General features: G+C 48.6%; 1 protein-coding gene across 24 annotated transcripts in view; it reads left to right on the top strand.

The window, feature by feature from the left end:
• Window positions 1-18,655, top strand: part of ARHGEF9 (Cdc42 guanine nucleotide exchange factor 9) — a 230,224-nt gene that overhangs the window by 156,096 nt on the left and 55,473 nt on the right. For all 24 annotated transcript variants that reach the window (XM_074600226.1, XM_074600231.1, XM_074600224.1 and 21 more), the window contains one exon: window positions 12,336-12,527. In XM_074600226.1, coding sequence (XP_074456327.1) covers window positions 12,336-12,527 — 192 coding nt within the window. The remainder of the gene's footprint in view (window positions 1-12,335; window positions 12,528-18,655) is intronic.

Raw genomic sequence — 18,655 nt, 5'->3', positions numbered from 1 at the left:
GGCCCTCTCGAGCCTTCCTCGGGGAGTCAAGACATCGGCTTTGACCTTGTGCGCTTCCTTCTCCTCTCCCTTCTGCGCAGGGTTCGATAGGTGGAATCAGAGATTTAATTCCTTTAGAAGCTTAGGGGATATGGTTCAAAAAATGAAGATTTCTTTTGCCTTGTAAAATTGTGTGAAAGGTGACTGTTTCCTCTGAGCCTCCCAGGCAATTTGACAAGCTGCGTGGCAGTCGAGGGGAAGACTCTTCTCTCTGAAACGCTCCCTGAAGATGATGCTGCGTCCCGAGGAGATGCCGTGTTTGCTCTGCTTCTCTGCCTGTCTTACCCTCCCTCTGAACCCTCCCTCTTTTTGGCAACCCTGCACCATCAGCATCCCTGTTTGATTACATCACTTCATCTGGGAAATAGCCATTAGGAAAATCGGGTTACAGTCTACGACCTGGTGTTTCCCAGTGATGTACAATGACCACCGACGAGGGAACCTGCACCTTTGCTCGCTTCTGCCTCCCCGGTGGACACTTCCCCCCCTCCTGCCCCGTGGTACTCATGATGCAGCTCTGTGTCTCTCCTAGGTCTGGCCAGTGCTAAGAGCGAGAGAGCCGTGACTGGAACTGGAGCCTGGGCTGCCTGCGTGAAAAAGTTGATGCTGTTACTCTGGCCCAGAATAACAAATAGCATTTAGTATTTTGCTGAACAGGACACATGAGTCTGACCCTGCAGCCGGTGGAGATAACGAGTTTGGAAAGTGGATTTGTATCAGGTGTGATCAAGATGATAATCTTATTGCAGAAAATATTCTCACTTGTGTCGCTGGCACATCTCCTCTGTGTTGCTGGCTGGAAAGGCTGAATTAGAAAAATCTGTCTGTCTGATTATGTTTGCTTAATTTGGAGACTGAAATATTCTGGGCCAGTTTAACTTTTCAGTGCATTGACCGGTGCTGTTTGGTTTTGCGATTCAGGGGAAAAGATTTAATATCCTTTTTTGTGTAATGTCGTAAACATACTGTTCACGGTAGGTTGAATAACAGTCTTGCTTTTCGCTATCCTGTTTTCTAAAAAAACCACACCAAACAACTAAACAGAGCAACCCATTTACTCTAAGGCCCAAACCCATGGATCATTCAGCTTGGCTGAACTTTCCACCTCTCTCTACACTTTTCAAAGGCTGGGAGGATGATTTTAGAAGCTGGGAAAAACAAAGGAGAGGAATAAATGAATCTCAAACTTGTACACAAACGTCTGAACATCCTGGAACAAACCTTGGTGCTTGGGATCATGATGGCTTTGCCAGGCAAGTTTCTTGCCCATTCTGTCTAATGTCGCAACCCCGCAGTTTGACTTTATTCCAGCAAAATCAAGCCTTCCATCAGCTCTGCAAGAGGTCGTAGCACTTTTTCCATCTGTGAGATACTTGTTTAGCGCAGGCTGGGACCAGCCACCTGCCCTGGGACCGAACGATCCCAAAGTGGGGAAACTGCATGGGTTTGCTGCCACAAATGATAATTAATATTTAAAAATAAGTACCAGCATTTCAAAAAAAAAAAATGCAAGTGGAGTTCTGGCCCAGTTTTGTCCGCAGCTCTGCAAGGGAGGCTGAAGGGGAAAATCCACCCTTCGGGTTTACAAAAGAGCGGCAGCTTCTGGGTGTGCTGCCACGAGGCAGCCCACTCGCTGCTTGTCCTGTGCTGAGAACGCAACCCCCATTTGGGCTGTCATGTTCTCCTCTCCGCTGTTGGCTGAGGTCGCTCCCTTGCCTCTTCATTTCTATTCTTGCATATTCCCCCCGCCCCCTTCACTCCCCGTCTTTCTTGGTAAGTAGTTTGAACCAGATGCCTGCAAAGCCCTTGGGGCCTTTCGTGAAGGTGCCCGGAACCCCTCGGTTGCCCTCAGGACCATCGCGGCAGGTTCGTGCTCCTTCAGGGTCCTGCCAAGGAGCGTTTCACCCGAACGCTTTTCGCTTTCCTCTTCTCTCCGTTTTTTTTCTTGTGTTTCTTATCCAGCTGATCGCTCTTTCGTAATGAGGAGGCTGAGTTTTTTCTCTGTTGTTCTTTGAGCCCTGCTTTTTTAAGACGATGCCAGAAAACTGCCTGATTTAGCCTGGGTGGTTCTAGTTTTACTTGCAAAATAATTGCTTTCCTTTATATCTATATTCCTCTTATGCAAGTACAGGAGGAAAAGGGAACGACGTGTTGCATAGCAGAGGATGAAAAGCAGTTCAAGTAAGGGATGGCAGGACAGACCAGACCGGTGTAGAAGCAAACAGGATGAATTTGAGGATATTTTAGACCGCAGGGCTCTGGTAGGTGCTACCAGGGGGTGCAGCAGAAGATCACTGCAAAGTCAGATTCCTCTGAAAGTCATTTGGATCACTTCTGAGGACAAAACTGGGCTGGAAACCTAGTTTACAATGAGACGTCTGACGCTTCTTGCTCTCCAGCCAGATCATATGAAAATCTTTGGCAAAGCATTTGGCACTCACAAAATCTCATAGCAGGAGAAATTCACATTTGCAAGCGCAGAGGAAAAGAGTAACTTGCTGATTCCCTTGGCCTCTTTTACACGCGCAGTTGGGAGGGTTGCAGACAAAAACTGCCCTTGAATTGCCTGCACATACAGGACTTGTTGTCTCTGGGCATAACACCTGCAGTTATCCTCCTTGTAGCTTGAGATTTGGCTAGAAGGAAGGGGGAGGGAGGAAAGCCATAGGGTTTTGGGAGAACAGGAGCTTTCAAGGAGAAACTGGATGATGAAGCGATGCTTTTTGGGGAAGAGAAAAAGCACGTCAGAGAAGTAAAACGCGGAGCTGGTAAGAAATGGTGAACGGTTTCCCGCAGAAACCTGCTGCACTCAGGGAGAAAGTTATGAAAACCCGTAAGCCGTTAGAGAGGCAGATGAGAACTCCAGAACTAGGCTTAAGACTGATTAATGAGCTGGGTTGAGGACATACGAAGGTATCGATGTTGTATTTTAGCACATATTATCAAGTGAGCTTGCTGGACGACCACAGGGTGCAACCATCAGTCTTGTCATTAGCTGCACAGTGTCTCTGAGTGTCCTGTCAACTTTCAGGGCTCTGAGAGGGTGGGAGGTACAGTTGGAAAAAAACAGCAGGAATTTTAAACAGGATTTCATGTACTTGTGGGGCTGATGCTACTTGTTGCTCTTCTCTCCTCTGTGGCTGGCATAGCCTTGGGCTGTCTTTACATGATGTGGTACGAGTGAGTTTTTACATACCAGCACATCCAGCGTCCAGATCTGCTCAAAAAAATAGGCTTAGTGTTTGTAGGGAGGAATTTACAGCCCATAATAATACTCCAGTACTGCAAACGGATCAGTTGTCATACCTTAAGGTCTCCTTTAGAAAATACAGTAATTCTCAAACGAAAGTTTTCATTGCTGAGCCAAACATCAAGTCTCCAAAATGGCCCAAGTGAGATTCAAACACTCTAAACACAGGAAATCAAATGGCATCGTGTTTGTGCTCTGACATATTTCCACTGAAAAAGAAGTAAAAAAAAAGAGAGCTTATGGATGTTTAGTGCTGTGAAATCTTTCCAAAGAGACAACGGCAGAATGCACCCGTCCTGGGCAGAGAAGGGGATTTATTTTGTTATAAAGCTCTCCTTAATCTCTTTGGAGACCAAGAGGCAGATTGAGTTTCCAGAACACATTTCTTCTCACCTCAGGAGCAGTGACTCTTCCTTCCCTATATTTACTAAGCTGAGCTAAAGAGCAAATCTGGGGTTGTAGAGCCCGGTGACTGTTGAGTTGTGGTGCAGAAGTGAAGGGCAACGGTCCTCCAAAGGCTTGAGCAAAGATGGTGAATAACCGCTTTGTGGTCTGTACCCCTCGTGTAGGAGAAAGCGCAGGGGTGGATCCGTGCAGCAACGCTCCTTGTTCTCTCTCATCATTGCCTAGGTTTCCCCAAGTGTTGTAATTTTAGATTGATTTTCCTGCTGGAAAGCTGCCTTTGACCCACTTTATTTTCTGCTGCTGAAGAAGAAGTGCTAGAGGAGTCGGTGTAAGCTTTTAAGGCACTGTTTAGTAGGAGACTCTAAACCCGAGTCCTGTCTGAATGCCTGGCAGCCCCTACCCTTTATCGGGTGGGTGGGTTTAACTTTTATTTGTAGGAGTTGGGGCTGTGCTCTCTATTGCCAGTGTAGTTCCAGCAGCCCACCACATCTTGCTGTCCTGTCTGCTTTCCCCCCCGCCCCCGCTTTAAAATCTCTCTGTATGTGTAGGGATCTTGATACAACAGCGCATCACCCACCTGCTTTTCTGCTGCAGTCGTTGCGTTAGCATTTACTCAGCGCCAGTGGCGGTGGCAGCTAGTGAGGTTTTTCCAGGGAAAAGAGGATGGCGCCGAGGCAGCCTTCACCTGTTGGACAGACGGAACGGTCTGTGCTGCAGTGTCTGCTGCAGTCGGTGCCTTCTAAAGGAGATTTTATTTTCCCATGGCAAATCCAGAATAAAAATAGCTTCTGGTAGAGGTGTCGCGCAGAGCGCGAGCAGCACTGCACAGCGCCAGGATGCACTGCAGACAAATTGTGGGTGGGTTTTTTTAAAGTCAAGCAGCACTTTAGCATCCAAACGCTGCCTGTGCTAATTGCAGCTGCCATTAGTGTGACAACTCATGCCACGCAGACAGCTCAGCATCCTCAGATCCCCAAAGGTTCAAATGCTGGCACTTGGGCCCTTCCTCGTAGGAGCTGGGTCGCAGGTGCAAAACCTGTGTCTTGAGGCCATTTGAATCAGGCAGACTCGGCACAAATCTTCGCAGCCCCTTCGTCTGCCAGACTGGTCATGAAGAAAGGTCCTTCCCCCAAATGAAGCGGTGGTTTCCTTGGCCTGGCAGGGTTTCTGCAATGAGCTGCTGGAGCAGCTGAGCTTTCGCTCTTCCCAGTTGTGCATCTCATAGAATCATAGGACCATTTAGGTTGGAAAAGACCTTTAAGATCATCAAGTCCAACCGTTAACTCAGCACTGCCAAGTCCACCACTAAACCGTGTCCCTCAGCACCACCTCTACACGTCCTTAGATACCTTCAGGGATGGGGATTTCACCACTTCCCTGGGCAGCCTGTTCTAATGCTTGGCAGCTCCTTTGGTGAAGAAGTTTTTCCTGATATCCATCCTAAATCTCCCCTGGTGCAACACGAGGCTGTTTCCTCTTGTCCTGTCGCCTGTTGGGAGAAGAGACCGACCCCACCTGGATACAACCTCCTTTCAAGTGGTTGTAGCGAGTGATAAGGTCTCCCCTCAGCCTCCTCTTCTCCAAGCTAATGTCACACCATACGCCGAGGGCTTTTGGTTTTTAGGAAATGGGGAGGGCTGAGCCCTAACTCACAGTGTTTTGGTGGATATGGTGTAGCACACCCAGTTTATTGCAGTGTCCGCACAACTTTTGCTACATGGTGGAGCTCCAGCCCGTGGGAGTCTGTGCATTGAGACTGCAGGAAACAGAGGGAGGAAGCACAGGGCAAGTTCTTAGAACCCATTTTTATTCACCTTTCATGGATACAGAGTCTGGAGCTGTCCCTATAGAGAACACTGTTTTCTCCTTTTCCAGGAAAGAATGAAGAATATTTCTCACCTTGAGTAAAGGGAACTTCCGAGGCTGGGCATGGAGAGTTTTAGAGGGGAAGGAAGGGCTGGAAGTTGGTCTGCTGAAGCTGGGCAGTTTCAGGAAGGAAAGAGAAGGTATCAAAGAGCCTGTGAACTGGAGGGAAGCGAAGGACAGAAGGGCTGGAGCCAGATTACAGAAGGAAAAATTCAGGCTGTGGGAGAAAGTAGTGGTAGGAACACAGGAGGGAAAACAACTTGCTTCAGCTGCCTTTCCTTCTACTGCCAAATGTCCTATTCCTCATCCTGGAAGAGGATACAGGGAGAAGATGATCTGTGTTTCCTAGCGAGCAGCATCCCAAGCACAGTCCCGCGCTTCCCCCGTGCCTGGGGCCTGTCCCCAGAAGGGCAGCGGGGACAGGCAGCATCCCCTGCCTCTTGCCTCCTGCCAGGGCCTCACCTCCGCTCCGAAGGCAGGGAAGGGAGAAGCATCGGCTCCTGGGCATTTGTGGAGCCCAGGAGAGTCTGTGCTCCCTCCTGAGGGCAGGGGCAGGCCGTGCCCGGATCACTGGATTGCCACGCGGAGACTGATGCTGTTTTACTTATGCAAAGCTCTGCACCACGAGCCCTACTTTATTGCAAATGAGCAAGTGATCTTTTTAATCCAGTATGGAGTCCAACAGAGCGTGTATATAATATAGTGCATGTGGCTGAAAGCACAGCAGTAGCAAACCACCAGTTTAGGAGAAAGGAGAGGGGACAAACCCCGCGGCTCCCGGAGCAGCGCTGCTGAGCAGGGCAGCGTGGCAGGTGGGTAGAACAGTCCGGAGGCCCTGTGAGCCTGTTTCTGTTGGTTATTGGAGTCCCCTGCGCACCCCTGCAGTTGTTGCAGGGCTAATGACACTGTAATACCGCTGTCTGGTACCAGATTTTGGAGCAAGTTGGGCGGCTGACACTGGTATTTGTTGTAAAGTCGCTGGCGAGTAGAGGTTCGGGGAAATGGCAACAGCTCTCTGGAAGGATCCGCCTGTATCATTAATCTGCCATGTTATTTAATTGTGAGCTAGAATCCAGGATGGCACATTATCTGCTAGTTTTGTCCTTGTGAGTATCCAGTGGAAGGAGATTAATAATCCAGATGGCTGGTAGAATGTTTGTTTTATCATGCTTTCTGATTATTACCAGACTATCAGCCCTTAGTGCCTATTCAAGTAAAATGTCCTCTATATACAGTGTATGCATTCAGCAGTCTAAATATATAATAATTACAGGTCGGCTAATGTTGGAACAGTGCCATTTGGTGATTTTATGCACCATTTGGGTATAGCTGCAAATTGATACATCACATTTCTACAGATTTTATATAAATCACATATAATATTAACTAGCACAATGAAATGATCAGCTCGCTCTGGCTCCCAGAACTGGATCCTTAGGCAAAAGGGGCTTTTTTTATTTGACTATTTTACTTTTATCTGCCTCTGCAAATTATTGTGTTATTCAGGAGCTGGTCATGACTTCCTAATTAGGGCTGAATTTTGAAATAGGACTGTGAGCCTCATGATAAGCTTGTTCTTCTCCACATGTAGGGTGGCCTTTCAGTACGAAACATCACTTAGGAGTAGCATTATGCAACTTGAATTTTTTTCTCCCTGTAGTTTTTTTCTTGGTTTCTTTTAATTAATTCTTAATACAAAGCGTTTGAGGTGGTTCTCGGGGCAGGCTTCGTTGTTTGGCATGCTGGACCTTTTGAATGGTGTGGGGGAGACCCACACGGTGCCATGTTATTGCAGAGCCCTTGCTTTTTTGTGTTGCAGAGGTATTAAAAAAGGCACTGAAGGCCGATTTATTATTGTAGGGTTGTTGATGACTGCTCAGCAGCTGCTATTATTTATTCTTTAAAAAAAGAAAAAAGTGGCAGTGGATGCAGTAATTCAGGCCGGTATCCCAACCCCCCGCCTGTGCCAAGCCACAGCCCCTAATGGCTGAGAGGGACAGGGGACAGGACAGGAGCCTTGAGGGACTTCCCGAGATCCAGGTGAGAGGCAGGACAAGCTGCCAGGGAATGGAGGTCCCATCTCTGCTTGGTGGAAAGCCCCACAGGAGCTTCACAGGGGTGGCAGCCACCCATCTTGAGCAGGGAAAACTGGGGAGATGAGGTGGAACTGGGAGAAAAAATAGAGTTCTGAAGCTTCTTCTATTAAAAAAAAAAAAGGAGATTTGCCCTGGGAGGGAGGTACAGCTGTGCATTTGTGTCCAGGGCACATTGGGAAAGCTGGGGAAGAGAGAGCCCCTTTTCCATTGGTGGTCTCCCGGCTGTTATCCGCAGCAACAGAGGTCAAGCATTTCAGGCAGGAGAGCATTTTTGGGAGAGTTGTGTGTGTCTAAAACATAGCGAACACCCTACTTACAGGTGACTATGGACTGGGCTAAAATAGGAACCTTTGCAGCATTGTCTAAATGAACCAAATATGACATTTAAGGAGTTCCTGGGAAAAAACAGTGTCACCCCCAGTTTGCCTCTTCCACCTTCCTGTCGCCTGCAGCACACCGTTGTTGCGGGTGGAGGGAGCGGGGCAGTGAAGCAGAGAGGATGTGGCTTGGGGTGCTGGTGTTGGGTCGGAGGACACTATTAACACTTTGCGTGCAACCTTCCCTTCCTCCAAGGCAGCCCAGCTCCTTCTCAGCACAGGCACAAGAGGATCTGAGAGCTGAAGTTGCAAACCCAGCCATCCTGTGTCAGACCAAAGGTCCGTCTCTAGCCAAATAGTTGCTCATGGATGAGTACAAGAGTGCGGGGAGTCCACAGTCACACATTTAAGTCCATATTTCAAAGTACGTATGAGCTTTTCTGTGCCCTCCGCTTCAACGCAAAGCCTGTCAACCTCAAAAATATTAATGAAAAATGTCCTTGATAAGGTAAATTATCCCCATGTATAGATGGGGAAAGCCTCCACCAGTTTAAGGGGTTGGCCCAAGGTCGGCAGCAGAGTGAGTCATGGTCCGAGCTTCAAGTGATCCCCTGGAAGAATGATCTTTGCTTGAATTTTGGAGAACTTTTGAGATCAAGAAAAAAAGCAGGAGCGTTTGAACGGCGCAGTGGGGTTTGTGCTTTTCACAGCTGAGGCTGGAGAGCGCGGGGTGAAAGGCACATTCGGCTTCCTCTGTTACCGATAAAATGGTTGCATTTGTTTTTAATCTAAAGCAGAAGCCATCTAGACTAGAGCTGCAGTTTTTTCATATTGGGAACATGAATCCTAGCAGGAAGGAGCAAAAATTTCATTAAGGAAAAAAGCAGGAGTCCTGGGATTCCCAGATGTGGAAGCAGGGAGTGCTCCTGCAGTGCACAAAAGGCAGACCAAATTCTGAGATTTTTGGAAATCATGAACGTTTGCAAGTTTGCTGTTTGCCTTAGGGTTTCGAAGCCTTCAGGATTCATGCTTTCAAGCTTCTTCCCCCTACTATTGTGTTTAGATCTTTCCTGCTTTATTTTTTAAGTGAAAATCGAAATTTTTCTCCTGATCACTTGACTCCAAGAGGTAGAGCTTTAAAAATATCCTCTGTTGCCAAACTGGCAGGAGCGTCATGAAATTTGGTAACCAGTCGTTCCAGTTGGGCTTGGGAGAGCTGCAAAATACCTTTTCCTAGTAGCAGGCAGGTAGGATGGGAAGTTATTTTAAACTTCAGCCAACAGGATTTAATTACCTGCGTTGGTCCTGCTTGATTTTCAACGTATATTTGGGTTAGAATGCCGATAAAGGTCTCATGAGGACCTGTCCCTCAAAGGACTCCCCGTGCAGTTCTGTCCTTCCCGGGTCGAGCCCATTTTCTCTTCTGAGGATGGTCCCCAGGTTTTCACAGCAGAGCCCCCACTAAAATCAATGTCACTGATGTAAGTTGGCCCCTGAGATCACTTTGGCGGTTTTACACCAGCATGGCAGTTACGCAGAAGCAGCACTTGGACGTTTATTTTCCAGCATAAAACACTGCTGTGTAGGTGAAGCGTTGCTCTGCCGCCGTGTAACTGAAACCTCTTGCGGGGCAGAGAGTGGGGTTTGCTGGGAAGCAGCAGGTTTTCTAACTGGCTTTTGGGTTGTTTCTCTGAACAAGTGACATTCTTCTGAAATTTGTTTCGGTGTGCGAGGAGAGGTTTTGCTTGCTGGATCCCCGTGTACCTTTGGGTGCGATTAAAGCGCTTGCTCCCTGCCTTCCCTCGCAGTGACCTGGGGCTCAACCAGGCCTCCCAGTGCTCCCTTTCAGAGATCCACATGCAGCCCCACAGCTGGGAGACAACATGATCTAGTCCATCTTTGCAGCAGATGCCACGATGGAGAACCCCATGCTGTGGGAAGGACCTGGGGAAAGGCATGCAGAGCTGCTCCCGGACATGCTGCGGCTCCCAGGGGTTTCCCTGTATCCAAACTGGCATAGCTGGACTTGGCTGGGGTCACTAAAACACCCTTCTGTGGCGCCCAGGGCTGCTCGCCTTTGGGACCGCCACCCTGGGTGCTGCCAGTGCCACAGGACCACACGGCCATTCCGTGCCTGGAAGCATCCCTTCCCTTGGGGAGCATCGTGACATAGGAAACGAGAGCTGACAGCTGTATTCGCTGGGTTTCGCTTCTGCTGTGTCACAAAAGACATTAAATTGACTCTCAGCTGCGCTGTCTTTGGAAAAGATATGAAGCCGTTGTAGTTTGAGGATGGCTCCTTGATGCAAGGGGAGCAGCACTGAGGTGGCAGGAGGGGTTATTTCACCTCCTTGGTGGGCTTTGGTGTGTCCGTCTGGTCCCCTGATGTGCAGAAGGAGGTCCCACCTTGGCAATGCAGGGTGGGGGACAGGTATCAGTATGCCCAGGTCCTTCCTGGCTCTGCCGCTTGGCAAACGGTCTGGGATTCCTGCCCAGGAAAGTGCCCGGCGCTGCCTGGACGTGGCGTGAGCCCAGCCTGGTGTCAGCAGCTCCCTGCAGCCCTCAGCGAAGGGTCAGTGTCCCCAGCGGGTCCTGCCCCGCTGCCGGCAAAGAGAGCATCTTGTCATTTAAACAGGCGTCGCTGCCCTACGCACCCTCCTGTTAAGTCCCTGGTAGCTCTCGGGCACAGTCGTTAGCAGGGTGAAAAGTCCGGCTTTTGATTGCTTTGCGTTTTTTTTATCCCCTAAGTTTGTGGCATCATTAACATTCTGCTAGAGAAGAGATGGGTTTTCTTCAAACATCTCGGCTTCTTGGCCTTTATAACTCACTGTAGGATGAGAAAATGTGGGAGCTGTAAGAAATGGTTCAGCAAAACATGATATTGGTTAGGAACGCAGGGAAGGAGCATGGGCAGGTTTAGGGTTTTTTTACTTTACTAATTTACAGGAACACAGCCCTTTACGATCTGTTTAAAACTGAATTTGAGCTGAATAATGGGAAAGTATTAAAAACTATTAACCCTGAAAAGAAAATGGAAAGATTGACGGTAAATGATGCAGTTTCTGTTCCATATGCCACTCTGTTTGTGTGGACAGTTTCGCTGTATAAAAATACACCGACATGTATTTTTATGTTTGAAAGTTTCCAGTATCTGGGGCTTTAAATGCTGCTTCATTTATGTAACAACTTTGGTGATCTGTGTAAGACAGCGGTATTTCTGTCTGTTTTAAGCTTTATTTAAGGTTTGTTCATAAACTACGCTGAGCCCAATTTGAGTTGATCAGCGTTATTTTAAGCGGGTTTTGTCTGGGGGAAAAGGTACAAAAGGGGGCACTTGGTCCGTATGTTGTGTGCAGAGCACAGACTCGATCAAAGACAGACTAGGAGGCAGCCTTATCTTTTAGTTTGCAAGTTCAAGGTATGCTTTTTTTGTTTGCTGAGGGAAAGAAAATCCATTGTGCTGAAAATGCGGTGATCCTTTTCCATTGCTTTTTGCGGTTTGTTCCAATGCAGAGCATTCGGTGCCCAGGGGTGCGTGACACCCCGTCCAAAGCTGCCCCCAGCCCCCCCAGGTTTCGGGAGACTTATTCAGCCAGTCTGATCTCGGTGCGGTTTAGGGATCGCCATCTCAGGATGCGAAGATTGGGCATTTGCCTGAGTGAGGAGAGCTCTTCATGTGAAATGATGAGGAAAGCTGCTGTGAAATGAGATTCAATGCTCATTCACAAATCCTGGCCTGCGAAGTTTACAGAAAACCCAGTGCCGCCGCAACCCAGTTAGCCTGGGCTGCTGGTCACATTCATTCAGATTTCTGGACCAGAGGTATCTTGACCTTCTTGAATCAGTCACCGGTAAAGGGCTTATCCCTCCTCGCAGAGGTTTCTTCATGTTGGGACAGCCCCCGGCTGATGGTGTGCGGGAGCTGGGACAAGCGGTGCTGTACACTAGGAACTGCGCTTTTCTTTAGCTGGGTGTGTTTTGCGTATGTACATCTTGGTTCAGAGCACCTGCCAGCATCCAACACTCCGGTTACCCTTTCACATGGCTGTGTTTGGGGTCAAAATGTCAACACTTGAAATCCCTTTCCTTATGAGAGGAACTTGGCAGTGTGCGGGGAACCGTTTGGGGCTGGTTGCTCCAGTATAAAACTGGACTGTCTGGGCTGTAAGCTGTTGAGGACACCACAGTGCATCGCTGGCAAGAGCATCGCCGTTGCCATAAGGAGGGAGTCGATCCAGTATCTCCCAGAGTTAATCCAGTATCTCCCAGAGTCATGCAACCCAAGGCCCAGCCTACTTTCCCTTGTTGGCTTCCCGATGCTTTTATGAATAAGGCCATTGCTCTCCCCTCTTCTCCTGGCAGCTATGGGTCAACCAAGAGGATGGAGTGGAGGAGGGAACCAGCGACGTGCAGAATGGCCATTTGGATCCAAGCGCCGACTGCCTCTGTCTCGGCAGGACCGTTCAGAACCGCGACCAGATGAGAGCCAACGTCATCAATGAAATCATGAGCACGGAGCGCCACTACATCAAGCACCTCAAGGACATTTGCGAGGTACGTGCGGGTTGTGACGCTGGGGTACTGCAGCAGGACATGGGATGGGCTGTTGAGAGCTGAGGTCTGGGTTTGTCCTTGGGGGATGGGGCAAAAAGATGCGGTGTTTGAGTACTGTGTCTAACAGAGCAGCAGCGTCTGTCAATAAGTATTGATACTTCTGAGAATTTTCTGCTGGATCTGATAATTACCCTTAGTTTGGACTCGCTAAAAGTACAATTTTCTGACCTTTTTTCCGTACCTCTGACTAAAAAATTATGAGGTTGAGATCCTTCAAGCAGCCCTCTTAATTAAAACCCAATGCCGTCCACTTTTGAACTTGTGATTGAGGAAATTAGGTTGTAATTAAACCCATCAGTTACCCATTTCATGGATGTCTTTCACATTGGGCTCACAATTTCCCCTGGCTCAGCATGGCCCCCATTTGCCTTTTCTGACGGTGAGACTGAGACCAAAGTGTTGTCACCAAGGGAAATGGAGTACGTTGCATTTACCCAGGGTCAGGGAACCGGCGGGCAAATGAACTTTGGTGACTGACCCCTCGCATCCTCGATTTGGTTCCTCCTCATCCCGTTCCAGTTAACCCCCACAGCCCCTTCCTGTCCTGCAGCACACAGAATCAGTGCCACGAGCTAAGCCCCAAGTGCGGTGCGTGCGGTGCCGGGTGGTTGGCAAGGGGAACGCACAGCCGCGCCGGAGAGTGTTGCAGGACAGCTTGGGCACTGTGTGTAGAGTATATACTTACTGCGAGTTTGTTAGCACTAAAATCAAAGTCCACGGCTTTCAGCTCATCCCTCCGAGTGTTTAGGGTTTAGCGAGCCTGTGCCCAGTCTTTGCAGAGTCAATGTGCTGAAGCGCCTTGTGAATTCTGCTTAGAGAAGTGGCTTCCTCCCTTCATACTTGCTACTTTTCTATTGAGAAGGCAAAGCAGCCGTCTAAAAAGCATCTATGACACTTTTCAGATATGGAAGAGGCTTGGGATTTCAATTTGGAAACAAATGAGCTTAATTTCGCTGTGCTATTTCAGTCAGAGGGCTTTGCATTGAAGAAGGGAAGAACTGCAGGAACTTTTCCACATATTGTTTCTTTCCCTGCATCTGCACTTTTCTGTTGAAAAACTAAATAAACCTTAACTTGCATTTCCCAGCCAAGTCACTGTGCTTTTGCCAAATCAGATTCTCAGGAGGTACAGACAGGTACAGCTTCAGTGATATCTGTGGGCTAACACAGATCTGCAGCACCTAATGATAAGTCCTAGATGTAAAAGAGAGCTCTAAGGCTCCTGCCTTGCTCTGTGTGATGAAAAATGGTATTGAGGGGATAAATCCAGGTAGAGCACCAGGAAATGATTCAGCTGCCTCTCTTGAAGAAGGAGGCGGACTGAAATGGGCATTCTCATCTGCAAAATGATGGGCTGGCCCTTGCTGGAGAGAGCCTCATTGTGCTCAGTTTAATCAGAGCAATCCATTTGCCTGGAGAAGGCTGGGAGACAGCTCAGTCGTGCCAGGCATGTCGGCAGAGCGTGACGTGACTGCTTCTGTTTGTGCGTGAGAGGAGGGGGGCTGGCGATGCGGAGACACGGGGCCAGCTTGGGCTCCTCCCAGCGCTTCTGGATGAATTTGTACAGAGGTGTTATTTGTGCCGAAGAACGAGTAGACACCAGACAACCGCTGATGAGATGCAGAAGTGCTGTTGACAGTGGCAACTCCCCCCCTCCTTCCCTTCGCTCTTTATTTTAAGGTGTCAGCACAAGCAGCAGTGATGTGACGTACCGGAAGGGATGAGAGAGGAGTTCTGTCTGCATGGGGAAGGTTGAGCCTGATTTAGTCCTGAGTTTAGCAGTGTGTAGTTAGACTCTCGTTGCTGAGCTATAACGAATAACAAATCCTAATACCGGTGAGGCACCTTAAGATGTGTGGTTGTTATCAGAGGACCGTAGCCCCTGCTAGGTGATTAAGAGCCCTCCAATTGCTCTTTTCAGCTTCAGGATGTATTTCCACTACCTGCTACTATATTATTATACACTGTTATTATTCATAATACCCATGGCACTAGTCCTGCCAAGTCAGGAGCTCACAAGCTAGCCAGCACCAGAATGAAAACTACCTGTGCAAGCCAAGACCTGCGTGAAGCAGCTGGTTTGGAGGGGAATTCCCCGTCACAGCAAAGCTGTGCTGCCCTGACGGCGGCTGCTGCTGGGCCCTTGCTTGGGCTATGAAGGACTGACTCCTGCTTGGGGAAACGGTTTTGTGAAGATTTTTATTAGGGGTAAAATGTGGAGTTTTTCCTGGACCACGTTATCAGCAGTGGGTGGATCGTTATTCTGAAATATCACCAAGGGGAAAGGAAAGAAAAAACAATTTAGCCTTAAGGAAATATCCAGCAATAGGAATTTCAGGCTTAGCGGTTAGAGCTTAGAAAAATAAGAAGCTACTGAAATCTAGGCTTTTGTAATGGGTAACAATAGCCAGCCTTACTGGGTGGCCGTGCCGCTCTCTCGCTGTCCTGTAAAGCACCGCATATACGCACGGCCATCTCCAGGCTCGAAAAGATACCCCCTGCGCCTGGGGTTTGAGGCAGGAGGGCACAGGGTCTGTCTGTGACACGGCACTGGTGACATCGGCAGAGGAGCCGAGGTGCTCGGTCAGGACAAGCTACCTCGATGAGAGCAGAGGGCCAAGAAGGTGATCTGAGCCGTAGCGTGCGTTGGGGAGCGCAGGTGGAAGAAGGAGACGCAGGAGGGCTACAAAGAGCGGGGTGCCGTGCTTTGAGAAATGAGCAGGATTTGGACCAGCATATGGATTAGGAAGACAAGGCTAAATTTAAGGGGGCGTTAGAGAAGTGACAGTGTTCGGGCTGGAACAGTGAGGCAATTGGGAGATCAAAGGAAACCTCCATATTATGAGTAATTTGGGGGTGGGAGGTTAGAAAGGCCAGCCAACTTCCAGTCCTGCGTTTTGCTCTTTTCCAAGTAATTTCATTTTGAATTTATTTTTTAATAATGTTGTCTGGATTCCACCTAAGCTTTGCTTTGGTGCCAGAACAGCTCTGAATGCCGCGTGGAAAACATCCTCGTTGCATCTTTGCGTGTCAAGCTGGGTCTGTTGTGCAGAGCTGATGGGACAAGTTCTCACGTGGTCTGGGTGGCATTAGCCTGACTCATTCTCGGAGATGAATGAAAAACACTTTTTTTTGCTGCTTCAGAGTGAAGCAGCGTAAAACCTTCTTGGCAGCAGTGTGGCCCACCTTCAGAGGACCGCATCTGAGGAGCTGCTGGCCCCTTTGTACGACCAGTTTCTCATCCATGGATACCAGACTGGAGGGCACCTCTGCAGACAGCTCTTTGGATCAGTGGGGAACACATATGTTTTCCCCACTGTGCAGTTTGTAGCTGTCTTTCTCAGCCTGCTTTTTCTTTTTGGAGCTGCTTCTTGCCCTTTTGAACAATAGGCTTGTGTTCCTGCAGGACTTCATTTTATGTTTTAGGCAGGTCCCAGTGCAATCCCGGTGCCTGATATTCAGTACTTGCTGCAGACTGGTATTTGAGCAAGTGCTTTAGAGTCCTGACTGCCTGGGACCAGACGTGGCTCTAGTTTGCCTTTTCAGTTCCAACCGTTTCAGCTTTGTTCTTCTGTTTATTCTTGGTTTGTGCACATCAGCACAAGGCTCACCTGGATGCTCTGAGCACTGCTCGAGAGAACAGTATTTCTATACCCCAAATGGTGCTGGCCCAAACTGAGGGATGGTCCACAGGACAGTGTAGACAGCCCCCAAACTGGCGCAGAGATGGAAAGAAACTGGAATATGCCTTTGAAGTTAAAGCCTGTGGTGGCTGTCATCTGCTCAGTCTCTCCTTCACCTTGCTCTCAGCTGGACAAGAAGAAGGAAGGATGGGTGGGTGGGTGGGTGGATGGATGGATGGATGAATGGATGGATTGGTCACCTCTCCTAACTGTAAACCCACTCTGGGGTGGAGAAAACTTAGCACTTAACCTCCGGCAAATACTTTTCAACTTTGGCCTATACTTCAGGGACTACATGGAAAAATACTTTAAAGAGAGACAGTGTGACAGCTATTTTTAGGTATTCATTGAGCAAAACACTCTCCAACATCTGCTCATCAGTCAGCTATCCCTTCTCTGAGCAAACCTGACGGGATGAGCAGAAGGAAGATGACATTGTTTTATGTAACAGAAGTAAATTTACTGGAAAAACTATGCAGCAGCCTTCTAGCTGGCTCTGTATAAATCTTCAGTCTCCCCTTCGCTGGCTTGTGCTGGAAACCAACCATCCAAACGCACACGCTGGACAGAGGATAAGGCTTGGGAACTCCGTGCGTTCTTTTATTTTCCCTGTGGTTTTATAGGTGCCTGTACAGAAATGTGCTGCTTCAGCTTCTCCAAAACACATGGCTCAGGCAAAGTGATGAACCAGCACCAGGAGGACGGGGAATATTCAAGACGGTAGTCGCAGCCAATAGCAACCCCAGGGCTGAAAGATGTTCACATAAATCACCCGATGACTGATTTCACAGAAGAGCGTGCGGGAGGGGAGGCTGGCTCACAGGCAGCCTGCAGCGAGCAGCGGGGCAAAGGTCCTAAAACAAACGGCTTGCGGCAGTTGTTCAGCGCCGCTAGCACCAAAACCGGTGTCAAAAAGAGCCTGGCCTCATGGGCAGGTGCACGTTTTATTTTTTTTTGGAAAGCTCTTCTGAGATAAGCAGGTAAACATGAAAAGTGGCATGGAAAGATATTCTTGTCTTGCTAGCCTGAATTTTTTTTTGCACTGCAACTGTCCTGCAGTGTGGGAACCAGCCTGCTCCCATTCCTCCTGGCCTTGAGAAATGAGAGAGGGAAACCCAGGGAAATGAGTCATTGAGGAGCTCCTGGAAGAAGAGAGACCTAGATTTAGTAAATGCAGAAGGTATTCCATAGTCCAGGCTTCCCAGCTGAAAAAGCCAGCAAATTCAGGGTAAGGGTGTCCTTCTAGCTAAGCTGGACATCGCAAAGGTTGGTTCTTTGCCAGGTCGGCCAAAGTTGCATTTATCATTCATCTGTTTGAAGTTCTCCCTCCCAGGAACCACATGGTGAGGCTGAAGGACAGTTTATTATAGCGTTCCAATAGTTCGCATTGTGGACCAGCAGCTGCGTGTCACCAGCTGGCGGTTCGTCTGTGTGACTAAGCATCTAGAGTTCCCAAATATAGCCATTCAACTGGAGCTGTTGGCATTTTTCTTGCTTCATTTTTTTTCCTCTTCCTATATAATAAAGGCAGGCAAAGTCATCTCGTGATGACGCCCGTGTTATTTCTTTGCAGTCAAGAGGCCACAATCCAGACCAGGCCAGCAGAGCATCTGATATTTGGCCTTGCAAAGTTTCTAGTCTAAATAGTCCAGGCAGGTGTAGCACGGGTGGGGGGGATGCAGTGATTTCCTCAATGTCACACAGGTTGGTGGCAGAGCCAGAATTTCAGCCCAGGCATCCAGAGCCTCCGTGTGTCACCCCGTCCCCTGGACCACACATGCTCCAGGAGAGCATGTTTGAAGAAGTCCCCGTGATTCAGCTGAAACCAGGACGGCGAGTTCATGAATAAGGCAGGGTCAGCAAAACAGGGAGACAGACAGAACTTGGTGTGTTATGCTTTTTGCCAGAACATGGATCCACTCAGTCTTTCTAGGTCAGGAGGTCTTCAGAGCAGCGCTTGCCTACCGGTTTGTGTTCGTATGACGTCCGGCTAAGCTCAGGCTCAGTACCAATGGGTGTCATGGGCAGATGAAGAATAAGCAAGGAGGATCATTTTATTATTGCAGTGGACTGAGACGCAGGAGATCTGAATTGCTTCCAATTCTACTGCAGATTCACTCTGTGATTTTGGAGAATTTCCTTAAGCTCTCTGTATCCTAGTTCTTCCTCTCTCTTTCTCCGTTTGACTTTAATGTCTATAGACTCAGGAAGGAGCCCGATACTTGAACAAAGAAAGGTACAAAGCCTTTTCCTCTGGTCTCGCTTAAAAAAGGAAGAAAAGCAATGAAAGGCGGTAGTTGAGAAAACAGGAGAAAAATTCTCCCTCGTTTTACAATGTTTGGAATAGCATCTTTGTGCTAATGGAATGCTCCCACTGCGGCTCCC

The sequence above is a fragment of the Larus michahellis genome, chromosome 9, assembly GCF_964199755.1.
Source record: "Larus michahellis chromosome 9, bLarMic1.1, whole genome shotgun sequence".
NCBI classification, from domain to species: Eukaryota; Metazoa; Chordata; class Aves; order Charadriiformes; family Laridae; genus Larus; species Larus michahellis.
This window is presented reverse-complemented; position numbering and strand designations above follow the sequence as displayed.